This window comes from Cervus elaphus, chromosome 9 (assembly GCF_910594005.1).
Source record: "Cervus elaphus chromosome 9, mCerEla1.1, whole genome shotgun sequence".
Classification (NCBI taxonomy): domain Eukaryota; kingdom Metazoa; phylum Chordata; class Mammalia; order Artiodactyla; family Cervidae; genus Cervus; species Cervus elaphus.
This window is the reverse complement of record NC_057823.1, coordinates 49,100,005-49,117,951: the sequence shown is the minus strand read 5'-3', so window position 1 is coordinate 49,117,951 and position 17,947 is coordinate 49,100,005. Positions and strand designations below refer to the sequence as shown.

At 35.2% G+C, this 17,947-nt stretch overlaps 1 protein-coding gene across 3 annotated transcripts in view; it reads right to left on the bottom strand.

Moving 5' to 3' along the window:
• Positions 1 to 1,723: 1,723 nt before the first annotated feature.
• Positions 1,724 to 17,947, bottom strand: part of SMAD5 (SMAD family member 5) — a 73,518-nt gene continuing 57,294 nt past the window's right edge. For all 3 annotated transcript variants that reach the window (XM_043912842.1, XM_043912841.1, XM_043912840.1), the window contains exons 5-7: positions 10,593 to 10,814; positions 8,239 to 8,495; positions 1,724 to 6,794 (exon numbers count right to left, since the gene is read on the bottom strand). In XM_043912842.1, coding sequence (XP_043768777.1) covers positions 6,651 to 6,794; positions 8,239 to 8,495; positions 10,593 to 10,814 — 623 coding nt within the window. In that variant the 3' untranslated portion in view covers positions 1,724 to 6,650. The remainder of the gene's footprint in view (positions 6,795 to 8,238; positions 8,496 to 10,592; positions 10,815 to 17,947) is intronic.

Here is a 17,947-nt window from a genome sequence, read left to right as displayed (position 1 = left end):
GTTGGTCTAACTGGGCGCAGTATTTGTTGGAATGAATCACTTGGTTTTCTGGAAGAAGTTCACAGGAGAGGACTCCCTTCCAATCCTACATATACACAACATCACCTCTATAGATGAAGACCATACTTTGGTGTGGTTGGTGGTGGTTTATTTCGCTTGCCTCACTATCTCTTCCATTTCACATTACTGTACAGTATCCACTTTTCATGGCCCATCACAAATGGTTTTAAAAATGAAACATTTTCCTTAAAGTAGAGAATTGCCATGCAGAAATAAAGTCATTTGTTTGTTTTTTTTTTTCCGTTTATGTGGAACCCAAACAGCAAAGTGATTAACATAACCAAGCTGGTACAAATGATTTTCAATGCTTGACTGGGATATTTTGAGTATGTAGGCTGTCTCCCGGGTGGTATAACACTGACTGTTCTCAACTAATGTCTCAACTTGATCTCTATCAACTCCAACTGGTCCACTCAACTATGGAGCATCATCCAGCAAGAAATCTCTAGCACGAAACTTCACAAACCACTTTTGAGAAGTGCAATCAGTCACAGTACCTTCTCCATACACTGCACAAATTATTATTATTTTTTTGTGTGTGTTTCAGCTGCATTTTCAAGTTACCTTTCTTGAAATAATAAAGCATAATACACTGAAAACATTGCTTTTCCCCATCCATTTTCAATATTAAAATAGCTACACAAAAACTTCAGCATCCCTGGTAGCTCAGTTGGTAAAGAATCCGCCTGCAATGTGGGAGACGTGGGTTTGATCCCTGGGTTGGGAAGATCACTTGGAGAAGGGAAAGGCTACCCACTCCAGTATTCTGGCCTGAGGAATTCCATGGACTGTGTATAGTCCCTGGGGTCGCAAAGAGTCAGACACGACCAAGTGACCTTCACTTCACACAAAATCTTACCAATTTTGGTAAGTTTTTTAAAATGCATGCTGATATGACAGTTTTCACAATACAATCTAACAAAACTGTTTTGAATGACGTTAAAGAGAGGCACTAGTAGAGCCATCTTACAGAATAAAACCAAATGAATTTTTTGGCCTGTCCAATACTAAGGTCAAGTAGCATCAGAAATAATTCCTCTGATTCAAAGAAGTAGCAGAAATTTAAGAGATGATGATGATGATAAAACTGTACTTATGTGGCAGGCACTGTTTTAAAAACTTTATTTGTATTATTTTATTTAATCTTCCTCCAAATCCTACAAGTAGACGTTTACTTTACAGATCAGGAAACTGAGGCACAGAGTGGTTAAGCAACCTGCCTAAGCGCACAGAGTTAAAAAAGCTCTGAGGCCCAGGGCTCAAATGCAGGCAGGCAGACTCCAAAGCTAAGAGCTATTCTCTCTCTCAATCATCTGGTCAAGACCTTTAATTTTAGATAGGGCGAGAGAAGGGAAATTAGTGGTTAAACTAAAAAATCCCAGACTCTAGATTCAAATCCCTTTTCAAAACAAAACAAAACTAAACTAACAAAGAAAAACACATCAACTCTCTTATAAACAGAATAAAACATACTGATTACTCCGAGCAAACCTCAAGCTGGCTGGAAAGGTTTGTATATTCATTTTCTATCACTAGTGCCCAAACACGGATAACACAGCTGGTCACAGAAACTGAGTCTCATTGTTTCTAAGACTCCACTCAACAAAACAATGTCAAATCAAAAGAGAAGCGCCCCCCGAAACAAACAAAAACACACATTAAGCAGATTTTGAGATTTATTAAAATAAAGTATTAGCAAACAATATGCAAAAACAAAGTTCTTAAAAGAGTTATGGCTTTGAAAAGCGCAATATAGTAAAACCTAATACATATTTTTAAGTATCAAAATGATAACAGAATTGAAGCATGTTGCTATAATTTCATTTTCTACAACATAAACAGAAGGAGAACAAGGACAAGTAAGAAGCAGACCTATAGTGCAGCCATTGGTTTGGTCTTTATTATCCTCATATGAAGTATCTTTTTAAGAGAACACTGGCAGGATTACATATATATATACCCACTTCTCATGATTACAATCCTACTCAATTTTAATATAAGCGATTTTCAAAATGCAACTTTAACCAACCATGTTGAAAAGAAAAGCACCTGCCCAACTATTATCTTCAAGAGTCCCTACAGTTAAAATACTTTATGAATAAATCAAAGCAACATCATCTTCAATGGTATTAGACTATCATAAAAGATTTCTGACTCTAATAAAAGATTTCTTCTTTATTTGGGATTGTTTGGCCTCACTGGAGTTTTGTTATAGCTAACACCAGCTAGTATTAAGAAGGCACTATCTATCGATGGGGTAAAAACAAACAAAAAAAACTACCTCTACACAAAAATTCAAACTTTTAAAAAACAGTATCCTCAAATGAATCCTTAAAGGACCATGGTTTACAACAATTTAAAATTTTAAGAATTTTAAGAACTGAATTATTTGGATGAGAACCAAACAGACCTTTTTCACTCTGTCATAAGTAACAGAAGAATCCTGCTCTGAGCCTGGATCTTTTCAGTAAAACAACTCATCACTTGTTTTACAGCAATTACTACCAGCAAATATTACAGCATAAGCTCTTCTTTAAAAAAAAAAAAAAAATTGATACTTAATCCTTCTCACTGGTTTCTGTAAATCATCCAATTTTAAAGTAACACTTCAATTACAATAATTCATTTTAAAAGAGAAGTTTCTATTATGAAAAATCCAATATAACAAAGGCTTGACAAATACTCTTACCTCTTGTAATTAGGACATGCTAAACTGTAATCCAGTGAACTGCAAAGAACTGTCCACCTTTCCGTTTAGCAGGTAGAACTGTTTACGCAGAAGAAATGCCTCAGATTCTCTCTCCACACATGCATCTTCTATGAGAAGAAAACCTCCTCAGGGTCCCACCTGTGTTAGTGAGGAAAATGCTACTCTCTTAGGGAGACAGGCATCAAACCCGAGATTACCACCCAAGAAATGCTGTGCTAGTATCTGAAGAAATGTCCATAAACCAATACTTAGGAAAACTCCCGCCAATAAAAATCACCAAAAACTTCTAAAACCATCAGGCTGTCTACTATCTTAAAAGATTCTTGCTTATTTGATGGGTTATAACGAGGACACATTCATAATTCCTACCAGAGAGATTTAAGTAAGAATCTATTATAATAAGATAAGGAAAAGCTCTGAGCCTCTTCTAAGTTAGTAGGTCCAAAATTTTAATTATCACTAGAAGTTAAATTTAACAATTATAAAAAGATGTTTCGTTCTTCAGAAAATATACAAGATATTAATATATTTTAAGTGGGAGAGTTATAATGGCCTAAAGTAACATTAAGCAAGCAACCAGACAAAGTATAAAGAAATGGATCTAAACCGGAATATTAGATGCTCTCTGCAACGCAAGTACAACACTCAAACAGGTACTATCAAACTTGAATTTAGAGGTTCTCTGTTACTGGCATGATTTCACTTTTGCATAAACTTTCTCCTTTAAAAGAACACTATGACAGGGGAACTGTTTCTTCCAGGTACTCTAAGATAATACTGAAGGTTACATAATGTGAGCCCCAGTCCTTATCTTGACAAGAGACTTCAGATCTAAATACTTACTGATCATTTTCCATCCTAAAAGAATGTCTTCCTCTCAAATGTTATGAAAAGTATAAAATAGCTATACTCTCTTTTCATACTGTTAGGTATAACTTACTGAACTATCTAGTAATCTTACTGTGGATTTCACCTCAGAAACCCAGCCAATTCTATTATCATAGTTTACTTACATAACAAGAGAATGGAAAAAATGATTTATACTCTGTTGTAAACATTTGACATTTAGATCGATGTTTTAAATTTTCTCTAAAGAAAAGCAGTTCACTTCAGTAGATCAATAACATGCCTACTAGTTTATATTCCATAACTTAAGCCAGGTAATTATGTAGAGATATAGTAGTCAAATGCACCTCTTAATTCTGTCGTTTTTTTTCCAGTCAGTATATTTTTGTTGCTTTAATACATTACTGAGATTAATTTTGATTCTATTCCTCTTTTTTGCATTTACCAAACTGGTTGTAGTTTTATTATCCCCAGACTCTGTCTTTTCAGTTGGCATATATTTATATGTTGTAATGCTATAAAATAAGATTATTCTGGGTGTGATGATGCTTTCATAAATTTGACTATAAACCATTCTGGAGATTAAATAAAAACTTAAAATTGTAATTTTATGAAATGGTTTCTTTCAGAGGTACTTTTCTCATTGGTAAAATTTTAGTTTTTTTAATCTCACTGGCTAATTTTTATTTTCCATCCATTCCTGTACTGAGCATCCTCAAGAATTACAGGATCAGCTGGACTGAATGAAGTTTTCATGTAAAACCCAGGGGTGTGGAGTTAACAGCTTTTAGGAAATACAACAGGCTGATACTTTTCCATGAAACTCTTATCAGTTAATAGCTTCAGTACTGTCATTCATGAGACACAACGCCTTAGAGAAAACACAGAAAAAGCCAATCACATAAAATCTTGCTAACTCTAAAGGCTGCTATATGAATAAAAACAATTTTTAATTAACTCAGTTGAAAGCATCAATAAAAACAACAGTTTCCATCAGTTCAGGCCCACTGATGCTGATTACATGCATATGCCAGTCACTCTAGGTGGTTTTTCTACAAATGTGTTTCAAAGATTGTGCCATGAACCTGGCTAAGTTTACAATGATGTAAATGGCTAAGTTCTATCACTAAGCAAATAATCCTCTTTTGTGTGGCTGACACAGTTCTGGAAGACTGAGAATGCACGTCGTATAAAACTGATGTTTAAGGCTCAGGTTACTGTCAAGAGATTTTCACTTAGCAAAGGACTGAGAGCTGAAACATGAATGGCACTGCATCTGATAAAACTAAAACCATCCGTTGGCTGCACTTTATAAAAGCAGTAAATAATGTTATGGAAAACAAAAAACTGCATTCTCCTTTCCTCAAAAATGCATTTTTTTCCTCATAAAAGCAGAAAGGGCAAAGAAGAAAGTCTAATGAAACTAACATTTTAAAAAGAAGATGGACATGGCTCCATGTATTTTTAAAAGACACTGGAAAATAAGCTTCTTCTAGTAAGTAAATTAGGTGATTTTCCCCCCCAAAGTAACATCTTTGTTCTTCATGCCATAACTAAGTGTCCACTGTACTGTTTCTTAGGAAAAGAGGTTATGAGTCCTTCACTCAAAGCCCTTACGTATGGCTGATTAAAAGAATATTTTAGAGTTTTTGTGTCTTTCCTCCCTAAGGATTGTTGAGACTAGCATCCACATAGGTTCTTAAAAAAATGGAAGAGCATGCATGGTAACTGAGAGAACAGTCTGTATTCTTTGATATGTGAATGTTTTCAAACCAGCTAGCTCAATAACCACTGCTGACTGATTCATACATCAGATAGGTGGCCTCATTGTTGGGGCCAGACTGAAGAGGCTCCTATGGTTATAAGACACAGGTTCCTGCATGGGAGACTGATGTAAGTTAACAGCAATGGGATTAAGTAGATTTTCCAATATTAATATCATCCATAAAACTGCAGGGAATTAAAAAGAAACCTTAAATTGGAGCTACAGGATAACAGTCTAATAATCTAGGTTGAAAATACAACAAAAGCTAGAAAAAGAATAACTTTCTATAACTGTAATCTATAAATTGCAGTGTTTAATACAAAAGGGGTACCAAGGAAGCAAGGATGAGCATTTAAGTCCAAGTCACTAGAGTGTGTTTCACAAAGGTTACACTAAAAACTGTCACCCATCAAAGTGCAAAATAAAAGATTAATGCATGTCAAAATTAGAGTTCTTGCAATGTTGGCCAAAAGCAGCAAACACAGCTGAACAAGGCCATGCGCGCACTGTCACCAGCTATGAAGCAGAACTCACAACCGACGTGAGTAAATGACATATAATGGAGATCTGCTGTTCGCAGTAACTTTTTTTAAAAAAGGAAAAGTTTTACAAAAGATATACTGAGTGGAGTCACAACACACTGACGACATTTAGCTGTATTAAATGTAAATTTTATGATGTCATTTAGAAAATTATCACTCGGCTTTTATTGAACACTACTTGTTAGAGCAGTGCATAGTGTTCCTTCAAATAAAAGATTTTTTATAGTTTCTTTTAAGTCCCTACCATATGCTTTTATAAAACAATGATATATACTTTTTTAAAGTTGGTGGGACTAAGAAACTGGTAAAAGCACAGTTCTTCAGAATCAAGGCTAAAACAGAAGACTTTCATTGGACACCCTCTTATACTATTAAAATTCTTTATCATGTGATGCATTACTTTTCCAAAAAAAATTTCACAAATAAAAAAACTGTTGGGACAATAAGGCAAAAGTATGTTCCAGTTTAAGATCAATGCCAAACTTTTGAACCGGGGCACAATACTTACTCTGCACCTTTCACAACACTTTTGAGAGTTAATCACATGAACATGAATACAAACAAATGTTGATTCATCATAAAAACAAATGTATTGGTCACAATTATGTAGAAAAAGAATAAGCTGTAAAATCTGTTTTCCATGTAAGCTCACAGTATCTGTACTGGAAGTTTCCCTAAAATTAAAATAAGTCCACTAATAATATAACTGAGAAAGAATAGTTCTGCACTATGAAACAGAAGAAATGGGGTTTAGGGGGGAGCCCATCTGAGTGAGGACTTTATCTAGCCACTGAAGAGGCCCATGAAGATGAATCTCAATCCAACATGGGGTGCTGGTAACATCTTGCCGGTGATACTCTGCTCCCCAGCCCTATGAAAATGAACAGATAAAACAACAAGCCATTTTTTAAATCATTAACCAGTCTAAACCAATTTTCACACGCTAACAAAAAATAAACTTTAACATTAGAGATATACAGAATGTAACCTGAAAGGAAAACTCTCAAAACCAATCTTAGTATTCACCATGGAATTAAAAGCAAAACAACAGCTACATCATCATAACATACAATCCCTTAACAGAAATCCTGGAGGCAAGATACGTTCCAGAATTCTTTTTTTTTTTTTAATTTTTAGAAAGTTAGTAATGGTGCAATATCTCATAATTAAAACATCAACAATTCTGCAATGAGCTATAGTCTCTCTTTAATGGATAAATAAAACCCATATGTAGCCTCATGTAAGTTCACATCAGATTTTGTTAACAAAAAATTTTAATTTTTAGGTTTTTTTAAAAACATCAGATAAGGCACTGTAAAACTGATCAATGCATGCACATGCAGTTAAAGTGGCAGTGATATATCATCATCCTTTAAGATGGGACACTACTGGGATGAACTGAGCTGCACCACTGTAGCCTAAAACTCCAAAGAATAAAACAGAATTTTTCACTTTTATTTGCTGGATGTATTAAGTTCTCTGCTTTACTGCTTACAGTAGTCCTTGCCTAGGAAAATCAAGTGGGGTGTGATGAGGATGGAGTGGGGAACTAGATTAAACATGCAAAGCCATGTTTCTATAACAGGGAAGGGAAATGCCTTCAGGGCTACTGATAAACTGCTGCAACAAAAAGGCCTATAACAAGCAGCAAGGAACACTGGGCTGTGGGACTGTGGGCCAGAAAGAAAAAATCCTACACAGAGCATTTGACAATTACTCTTCTTTGGCTAAATCCTTAAGGAACAAGTGGATACATTACAGGTTGCTAAAAGAGATCACTAAAACTCTTTCTAAATTTTGCTCATGAATGATCATTTGCAATGCCAATAAAATCCGGCCAAGAGCAAATGATAAATTCGAAAAGTTCTTTCAATTTTGCAAATCCTTAATAACAGAGCTTAAAACAAGGAAAAATAATTTTATTATGGTGATGAATTCTTTAAGTCAACCTAAGGGATCTAGTAATAATTGAAATTGCTGAAAGTAAAGGAACTTAAAAAGCAGTTTTAATATTAAATACTTCTTAGCAATTTAGCTAAAATTTAACTGAAATTCTTTATAAACTCAGCCCCTATTCAATACCAATATCAAGCATTTTATTATAATGTCTGAATTATAAAATAAAATCACAAACCAATCATGTGGTTTAAGTTATAAAGTTAAGAATTTTCTTTAGAAACCAGTTGAATCAGGTCAGAAGTAATTACTATATTTCATTTAACACAGACTTTTAAAAATTATAACCTACAGACATATAATACATATGTTACATGTTACAGTGACTCAAATTAAGCTACAGGTCTCAACCCACTCACCTTGACAAAACTCATTCGAATGGTACACATTTTGGTGAGCTCATATACTGCCTCAAATCCATGGTTGACAGACTGAGCCAGAAGCTGAGCAAACTCCTGATTGTTAAAAATTTTGAGGCTGCAGCTGCTGGGAATCTTACAGACAGTGGTAGGATGAAAGCCATGATGAAAGTTGCAGTTCCTACTCTGAACAAATATGCTGCTGTCACTGAGGCACTCTGCATATACCTCTCCACCAACATAGTACAGATGAACACCTTAAAAATACAGGAATTACAAGAGTCAACTTAACAAAGCAGTATAATAAAACTGAAGAGGGTGCATGAGGTACAGACAAAATAGCTACTATAGAGCAAGTCTTCAAACAGAAACTACCACTAGATGGCCTTATGTTGCTGAAGATAGTCGAGGCTAATGTCTGCATGAATGTTCATGTGAAGGACTAATGCTGAAGCTGAAATTCCAACACTTTGGCCACCCGATGTGAAGATCTGACTCATTGAAAAAGACCCTGACGCTGGGAAAGACTGAAGGCAGGAGAAGGAGATGACAGGGGATGAGATGGTCGGATGGCATCACCAACTCGATGGACATGAGTCTGAGCAGGCTCTAGGAGTTGGTGATAGACAGGGAAGCCTGTCGCAAACAGTCCGACACGACTGAGCGACTGAACTGAACTGAGTGTCTGCCTAAATCTAAAATGATCCTCAAATATCTAAGACTTAAGACTTAAACAGGGAAGGACTGTCACAAACAGTCCGACACGACTGAGCGACTGAACTGAACTGAGTGTCTGCTTAAATCTAAAATGATTAAGTCTCAGGTTGGCAGCATATTAGGTTATCAGTTCTCAGAGTTGCTTTTTTCCCCCCTTTTCCAACAATCTTTCATTATCTCTATGAGAGAAACAATGACCAAAAAAATCCCCCAAGAAGGCACCTTATGATGAATCCCTTCAAAGAAATGTTCAGTGCTATCAACCACCATGACTAGTTGGTTGGCAAGAGTTTTGCACTCTTTTTGCTAATGGAAGGGTTTGCACCATTGACAAAAAAAAGAAAGCAAGCTAAGTCATATAATTTCAGGTTATAGGAAGAGTCTTTAAATGGCAGATTTACTTTATTTTCCTTTAAAAAATGTTTTTGATATTTTAAAAAATATATAAATAATATATGAATGTTCACTATTTAAAAGTTCAAACTATATAGCTAAAGCTTAAGTTGTTCCCAACTTTTCACTACTGCATGTAGTAAAAAGACCATTGTAGTACATATGTGTGATTCACAGACTGGTATCAGGCTATGACATTAAAAAGTATGTTCTGTTTCTGAGCAAATAAAAATGACCCCTGGAAGAAAGGCTCCTAGAACTATATACTGGGGAAAAAAAGGGTAAAATGAGTCTAGTATTTAAGAATTCACCAAGCTTTCTCTTAAATTATCCTACTGTAGAATGAAAAATCAATGCATAGAAGTGGGGCATTTTTACCTAAAAAATCATAGCAAGTTAATAGTTCAGTCAGAAAAGAATGGAAACTTTCTTTCCAATTTATTTTTGGACACAGTATTTTTCTGAGTCTCTTCTGTAAGAAATCACATTACAATTAAAGTTATTTACCTTTTGTTCCTAAGACGTTCTCAGGTCAAAGAAGCAAAAAGTGGAAAGTAGTAAAAACAAAACTTCAAAGATAGGCAAACAGCCCTTCCTGGGACAGGTTTCCTCTCTGACCACTTAAGGCATGAGACAATTTCACTGCAATGTGAAAAGTTCCTTGTTTGTTGTGGCAACTGTCTTGGAGGATGAATTATAAATAGAACCCTGTTACCTGAATTTAAAAGGTGGGCAGAGTGGTAGCGAAGCCACTGAAGACTTACGTCATTCAAACTGGATTTCCTACCAGTAACCCTGTTTCTCCATCATAATGGAAATTCTTACAAGTCATCTCAACCCAAAATATTCCACAAAGATCATAATTCAAAAATTTTAATCCTTCACTAGCCTTCATATATTTTACAAATATTTCTTGTGTATATACTATGAGCCAGGCATTGTTCTAATTACTAAAGATACTGTTATGAACAATGCAAATTTCTGTCTAGCTTGTATTTCAGTTAAGACTGAAAATGAAAAAACACAGAATAGTATGACTTCAGATCCTAAGTACTATGAAGAAAAATAGGCAGGATAAACAAAATAAGTCTGAGTACATCTCTACTTAATACATTCTTCTGTATCTGCAACCTGGGGCAAGACCATGCCCTAAGCTTCTTTGTATGCCCTTACATAATGCAGGGTACATAGCAAGCACAACAAACAACTGAATTCAACTGAATGTAGGAAAATGACAAAATTACCTTTTCCGATATGTCGCCTAGTGTTTTCAATTGTTGAATTACGATTAACATTTGACAACAATCCCAAGCAGAATCTACTTTTGTTATTCGAAGGATCTGTGAATCCATCTACTAACACACTAGTAGAAGATGCATGAAAAGCTTCCCCAACACGATTGTTTAATTCATAATAGACAATTGAACACCAATGTTTGGGCTCTTCATAGGCGACAGGCTGAACATCTGAGAACAAACCAGACACAAAAACAATGTTTAATGATCATCAGAAACTCAAAACTATTTTGGTGTTTCCTTTAACCCAACTCAAGCACTATATTAAAAAGAAAATTTTCAGATATTTCACTGACGTCTCATTGCTGGCTTTCGGTCTGTATCAAAAAAACAAACAACAGACGTGCCTTTTTTTTAAAAAGATTTTTTTGATATGGACCATTTTAAAAGTCTTTATTGCATTTGTTACAATGAAATTTTTATTGAATTTGTTGCTTCTGTTGCTTTTATGTTTTGATTTTTGGCCAGGGGGCATATGGGGTCTTAGCTCCCTGACCAGGGATCGAACCCACCCTCCCTGCATCAGAAGGTGAAATCTTAACCACTGGACTGCCAGGAAATTCCCCAGAAATGCTTTGACCATAAAAGTTTTTTAAAAATTATACATATACAAGGATGGGCAACATCGCATTTTAAGTTGCTTTTCAAGCAGAATCGAATCCAGGTTTAAAGTTGAGATGATAAAAGCTCTGTTTCAACAAACTGAAAGACAACTATACCAGCATTTGTAAAATTATTTTAAACAAAAATTTGGACTAAAAAATTAAGGCTATTAGCAAACTAGGAATAGAGGGTAATTTCTTCAACTTGATATAAAGAACATTTACAAAAAACTTCCAGCTAATGTCATACTTAAGGGTGAAAAACTAGAAGTTTTTCTGCTAAGATCAGTAACAAGGCAAAGATGTGCTCACCACTCCCTTTCAACAGCATATTGGAAATCCCAGCTAATGCAGTAAGAGAAAAGAAAATAAAAGTTATATGGATTGAGAAGGAAGACATAAAACTGTCTTTGTTCACAAATGACAAGATTATCTATGCAAAAAATCAATCTGAGATGATTGACAGAAAACCTCCTAGAACTGATAAGCAATTATAGGAAAGTTGTAGAATATAAGGTTAATATACAAAAGTCAATCACTTTTCTATACCAGCAATAAGTGAGTAGAATTTGAAATAAAATTCATTATCATTCATAGCAGCACTCAAACAATGAAATATTTAGGTAAAAAACAAACAAAACAGGTAAGATATATATATTGAAACTATGAAATTCTAAATAAAGAATTCAAAGAAGGAACTAAATAAGTAGAGAGACAGTCTATGATCATGTGCAGGAAGCCTCAGCTCTCCCCACCATGACTTAAGAGTGAATGAAATCCCAATAAAAACTTCAGCAAATCATCTTGTAAACTGATCCTGAAGTTTACATGGAAAGGCAAAAGACCCAGAAGAGCCAACACAATACGAAAACCAAACCAAGACGACTAACACCATCCAACTTAAAACTGGCTATAAAACTATAGTAGACACTCTATTAAAATCATCTCAAAAATAGATCACAGAGATATGATATAAAACTATAAAACTCAAGAAAACAGAGGAGAAAATACAGATGACCTTGAATATGGTAATGACTTTTTAGATACAATACCAAGGCACGATCATTGAAGAAATAATTGATAAAGCTAGATTTCATTAAAAATTAAAAACTTCTACTCTTCAAGACACTGTCAACAGAATGAGAAGACAAGCCACAGAATAGGAGAATATATTTGCAAAAGACAAGTCCTAGTAAAGGACTGTTGCACAAATACAAAGAACTCTTAAAACTCAATAAGATGGCCATAAGTTCGTGGATTTATCTCTGGGCTTTCTATTCTGTTCCATTGGTCTATATTTCTGTCTTTGTGCCAGTACCATACTGTCTTGATGACTGTGGCTTTGTAGTAGAGTCTGAAGTCAGGCAGGTTGATTCCTCCAGTTCCATTCTTCTTTCTCAAGATTACTTTGGCTATTTGAGGTTTTTTGTATTTCCATACAAATTGTGAAATTATTTGTTCTAGTTCTGTGAAAAATACCATTGGTAGCTTGATAGGGATTGCATTGAATCTATAGATTGCTTTGGGTAGAAAAGCCATTTTGACAATATTGATTCTTCCAATCCATGAGCATGGTATGTTTCTCCATCTGTTTGTGTCCTCTTTGATTTCTTTCATCAGTGTTTTATAGTTTTCTATGTATAGGTCTTTTGTTTCTTTAGGTAGATATATTCCTAAGTATTTTATTCTTTTTGTTGCAATGGTGAATGGTATTGTTTCCTTAATTTCTCTTTCTGTTTTTTCATTGTTAGTATATAGGAATGCAAGGGATTTTTGTGTGTTAATTTTATATCCTGCAACTTTACTATATTCATTGATTAGCTCTAGTAATTTTCTGGAAGAGTCTTTAGGGTTTTCTATGTAGAGGATCATGTCATCTGCAAACAGCGAGAGTTTCACTTCTTCTTTTCCTATCTGGATTCCTTTTACTTCTTTTTCTGCTCTGATTGCTGTGGCCAAAACTTCCAACACTATGTTGAATAGCAGTGGTGAGAGTGGGCATCCTTGTCTTGTTCCTGATTTCAGGGGAAATGCTTTCAATTTTTCACCATTGAGGGTGATGCTTGCTGCAGGTTTGTCAAATATAGCTTTTATTATGTTGAGATATGTTCCTTCTATTCCTGCTTTCTGGAGAGTTTTAATCATGAATGGGTGTTGAATTTTGTCAAAGGCTTTCTCTGCATCTATTGAGATAATCATATGGTTTTTATCTTTCAATTTGTTAATGTGGTGTATTACATTGATTGATTTGCAGATATTAAAGAATCCTTGCATTCCTGGGATAAAGCCCACTTGGTCGTGGTGTATGATTTTTTTAATATGTTGTTGGATTCTGTTTGCTAGAATTTTGTTAAGGATTTTTGCATCTATGTTCATCAGTGATATTGGCCTGTAGTTTTCTTTTTTTGTGGCATCTTTGTCTGGTTTTGGAATTAGGGTGATGGTGGCCTCATAGAATGAGTTTGGAAGTTTACCTTCCTCTGCAATTTTCTGGAAGAGTTTGAGTAAGATAGGTGTTAGCTCTTCTCTAAATTTTTGGTAGAATTCAGCTGTGAAGCCATCTGGTCCTGGGCTTTTGTTTGCTGGAAGATTTTTGATTATAGTTTCGATTTCCTTGCTTGTGATGGGTCTGTTAAGAAACTTAAAAGCTTTTGCACAACAAAGGAAACTATAAGTAAGGTGAAAAGACAGCCCTCAGATTGGGAGAAAATAATAGCAAATGAAGAAACAGACAAAGGATTAATCTCAAAAATATACAAGCAACTCTTGAAGCTCAATTCCAGAAAAATAAATGACCCAATCAAAAAATGGGCCAAAGAACTAAACAGACATTTCTCCAAAGAAGACATACAGATGGCTAACAAACACATGAAAAGATGCTCAACATCACTCATTATCAGAGAAATGCAAATCAAAACCACAATGAGGTACCATTACACACCAGTCAGGATGGCTGCTATCCAAAAGTCTACAAGCAATAAATGCTGGAGAGGGTGTGGAGAAAAGGGAACCCTCTTACACTGTTGGTGGGAATGCAAACTAGTACAGCCGCTATGGAGAACAGTGTGGAGATTTCTTAAAAAACTGGAAATAGAACTGCCATATGACCCAACAATCCCACTTCTGGGCATACACACTGAGGAAACCAGATCTGAAAGAGACACGTGCACCCCAATGTTCATCGCAGCACTGTTTATAATAGCCAGGACATGGAAGCAACCTAGATGCCCATCAGCAGATGAATGGATAAGGAAGCTGTGGTACATATACACCATGGAATATTACTCAGCCATTAAAAAGAATTCATTTGAACCAGTTCTGATGAGATGGATGAAACTGGAGCCCATTATACAGAGTGAAGTAAGCCAGAAAGATAAAGAACATTACAGCATACTAACACATATATATGGAATTTAGAAAGATGGTAATGACAACCCTATATGCAAAACAGAAAAAGAGACACAGAAATACAGAACAGACTTTTGAACTCTGTGGGAGAAGGTGAGGGTGGGATGTTGCGAAAGAACAGCATGTATATTATCTATGGTGAAACAGGTCACCAGCCCAGGTGGGATGCATGAGACAAGTGCTCGGGCCTGGTGCACTGGGAAGACCCAGAGGAATCGGGTGGAGAGGGAGGTGGGAGGGGGGATCGGGATGGGGAATACGTGTAAATCTATTGCTGATTCATGTCAATGTATGACAAAACCCACTGAAAAAATAAATTAAAAAAAAAAAAACTCAATAAGAAAATGAATAAGCCAATGAGAAAAACTGGTCAAAGATATGAACAGACACCTCACTGAAGAAGATATACATAAAAGCAAATATGCATATAAAAAGATGCTCCACACTGTATGTCACCAGGGAAATGCAAATCAAAATAGCAAGGAGATACTACTGCATTAGAATTACCAAAACCATTAGAATTGCCAAATCCAAAACACTGACAATCCCAAATACTGGTGAAGATGGGGAGCAATAGAAACTCTCATTCACTGCTGGCGAGAATGTAAAATGGTACAGCCACTTTGGAAGACAATTTGTTGACTTCTTACAAAGCAACAAACTCTTAATCCAGCAAATGTGTTTCGCACTATTTGTCTGAAGGAGTAAAAAACTTAGGTCCACACAAAAACTTCAGAGAGATGTTTACAGAAGCTATTTATAATGGCCGCAACTTGGAAGCAACCAAGATATCCTTCAATATGTGAGTGGATAAATAAACTGTAGTACACCAGACAACCAAATATTATTCAGCACGAAAAAGAAATGCACTATCAAGCCATGAAAAGACATGGAGGTGAGGGACTTAGGTGCATATGACTAAGTGAAGAAAAGGCTACATACTATAAGATTCCAATTATAAGACAGTCTGGAAAAGGCAAAACTACAGAGACAATAAAAAGATCAGTGGTTGCCAGGGGTTAGGAAAGAGGGAGAATGAACAGGCAGAGCACAGAGGATTTTTAAAGCAGTGAAATTATTCTATATGATACTATAAAGGATGGCTACATGTCATTATTCATTTGTTACAACTCAAGGAAAGTATAATACCAGGAATGAATCCTAATGTAAATTATACATTTGGGGTGATAGTGATGTATCAATGTAGGTTCATAGATTGTAATAAATGTATCACTCTGGTGCAGGTAGTGGGGGAAGCTGTACATGTGTAGGGGGAAAGGGTATGTGGGAACTCTGTACTTTTCACTCAAATTTGCTGTGAATCTAAAAAATAGTTTTAAAAAAAAGGAAGGAAAGAAAAAACACGACCAAATGAGTGTCCTTTGGGTAAAAGGTGGTACACATTTGAAGCTTTAAGTGCCAGAACAGTGTACGGAAAAAGCTTTGTATAAAATATAAAACACTGGCCAAATTCTTAACAGTATTAAAAATCAATAATTCCTAATGGACGCAATGGATGGAAGAGAGACATGGAAGCTCTGCATCCAGCTCTATTAGAGTGTCTGTCTTGGAGCTGATATCAGAAAGAGAAGTCATGAATTGTCAGTTTTCTTTCAAGAAAGGCAGAAATTTTTTAAAACGTCCAAGAAAAACGTTAAGAGTAAGTCACACTGACTATGTAGACACCACAAAAGAGTTGGTTGACTTTTAAAACTCAGTTTTAATTATTCAACTGCAAAGAATTCAGATGAGGAGGTACAGGAAAAAAAAAAAAATGAGGACCTATAAAGCAAAGTTCTAAGAGCTCAGATTTTAAAGAAATTTATATGAAAGATGGAACAAGGAGGGACTCATAATCAAACACATATATAGATGAGTAGCAGTAAGTTATAACAGTGTCATGAAAGACTAGAGCCAAGATAAGCAAAACAAAAAAGACAATTTTGGTTAGAATGAAAAGAGGAAAATCAAAAGCTCTGCGACTCTGCTCAAGGCAAAGGACATCTTGTTAACTGGTGATTCATGGCATTGCAATTTAACTCTAATTTCCCAAGTGAGAAGAAACTCTGGTGAAAAAAAACATCTAGGAGGGTGGGAAGACTTGAGTGCCAGGTTCTTCTAAAGGGACTCAGTTGTTTGGCTAAGAAACTATAATCCAAGAAATATTTAACATACATCACTACTAAACTGTACTCTCTGATCTCTGGAGAATCAAAAGAAAGAAGGAAAATGATAGATGGGGTAAACGTACTCCAAATTTTTAGAAAGAAGATGATAATACCATTTTGGGGGAATTACCTGATGCTGTATACTAAGATCATCATAAATACAGTCAAATTCAATGAACATACTAATAACTCCTATGTATTTATTATCTCTTTATTTTACAAATGGAGAGATTTAGGCTTAGATATATTTTAAAAGCCACTCTAAGCTGCAAAGCAAATAAGTAGAGATGCAGGAATTCAAATCCGGAAATTCATGTTCTGAGACAGTTTGCTCTAAATGAAGGTAGATACTATGAATATTAAGCAAATTAATATGACAAAATTCCTAGATAAATTCTAATCCTGAAAAAGCCAAGGTACTATTTAAACATTAACAAGATTATTATTAGGGGGCCTGAAATTTATTCTTAGGAATGCGGGGCTTATGGGACATACAGTCATCCCATATCATCACAAACACTATACAATACACACAAGGACACCATTCGTTCAAGAAACTAAAGTGGCAGTAACTTACTTCATGTAAACTTGTGACAAATTAAGAAGTTTAAGGTCTCAAAACAAAATGACTTTAAAAACCATAATTGAGATATCACTTCATACCCATTAGGATACTATTATCAAAAGAAAAAAGAAAATAACAAATGTTGGCAAAAATATGGAGAAATTGGAAATCCACTGCATTGCTGGTGAAAATGTAATGATGTAGCCACTGTGGAAAACAGTTTGGCAGTTCCTCAAAAAAGCTAAACAGAATTACCATAAAATCTAGCAATTCTACTCCCAGGTATATAATACCAAATGAATTAAAAAACAGAGACTCAAACAGAAACCTGTATATCAATGTTTTCAGCAGTATTGTTCAGAATAGTCAAAAGGTGTAAACAAACCAAATGTTCATGAACTGATAAATGGATAAACAAAACATGGTATATGCTTACAACAGAATACTTCTCAGCCTTAAAGAGGAATGAAATTCTAATACATGCTACAGCCTGGATAAACCTTAAAAACATTATGCTAAGTGAAATATGCTAGACTCAAAGGGACAAACATTATATGGTTC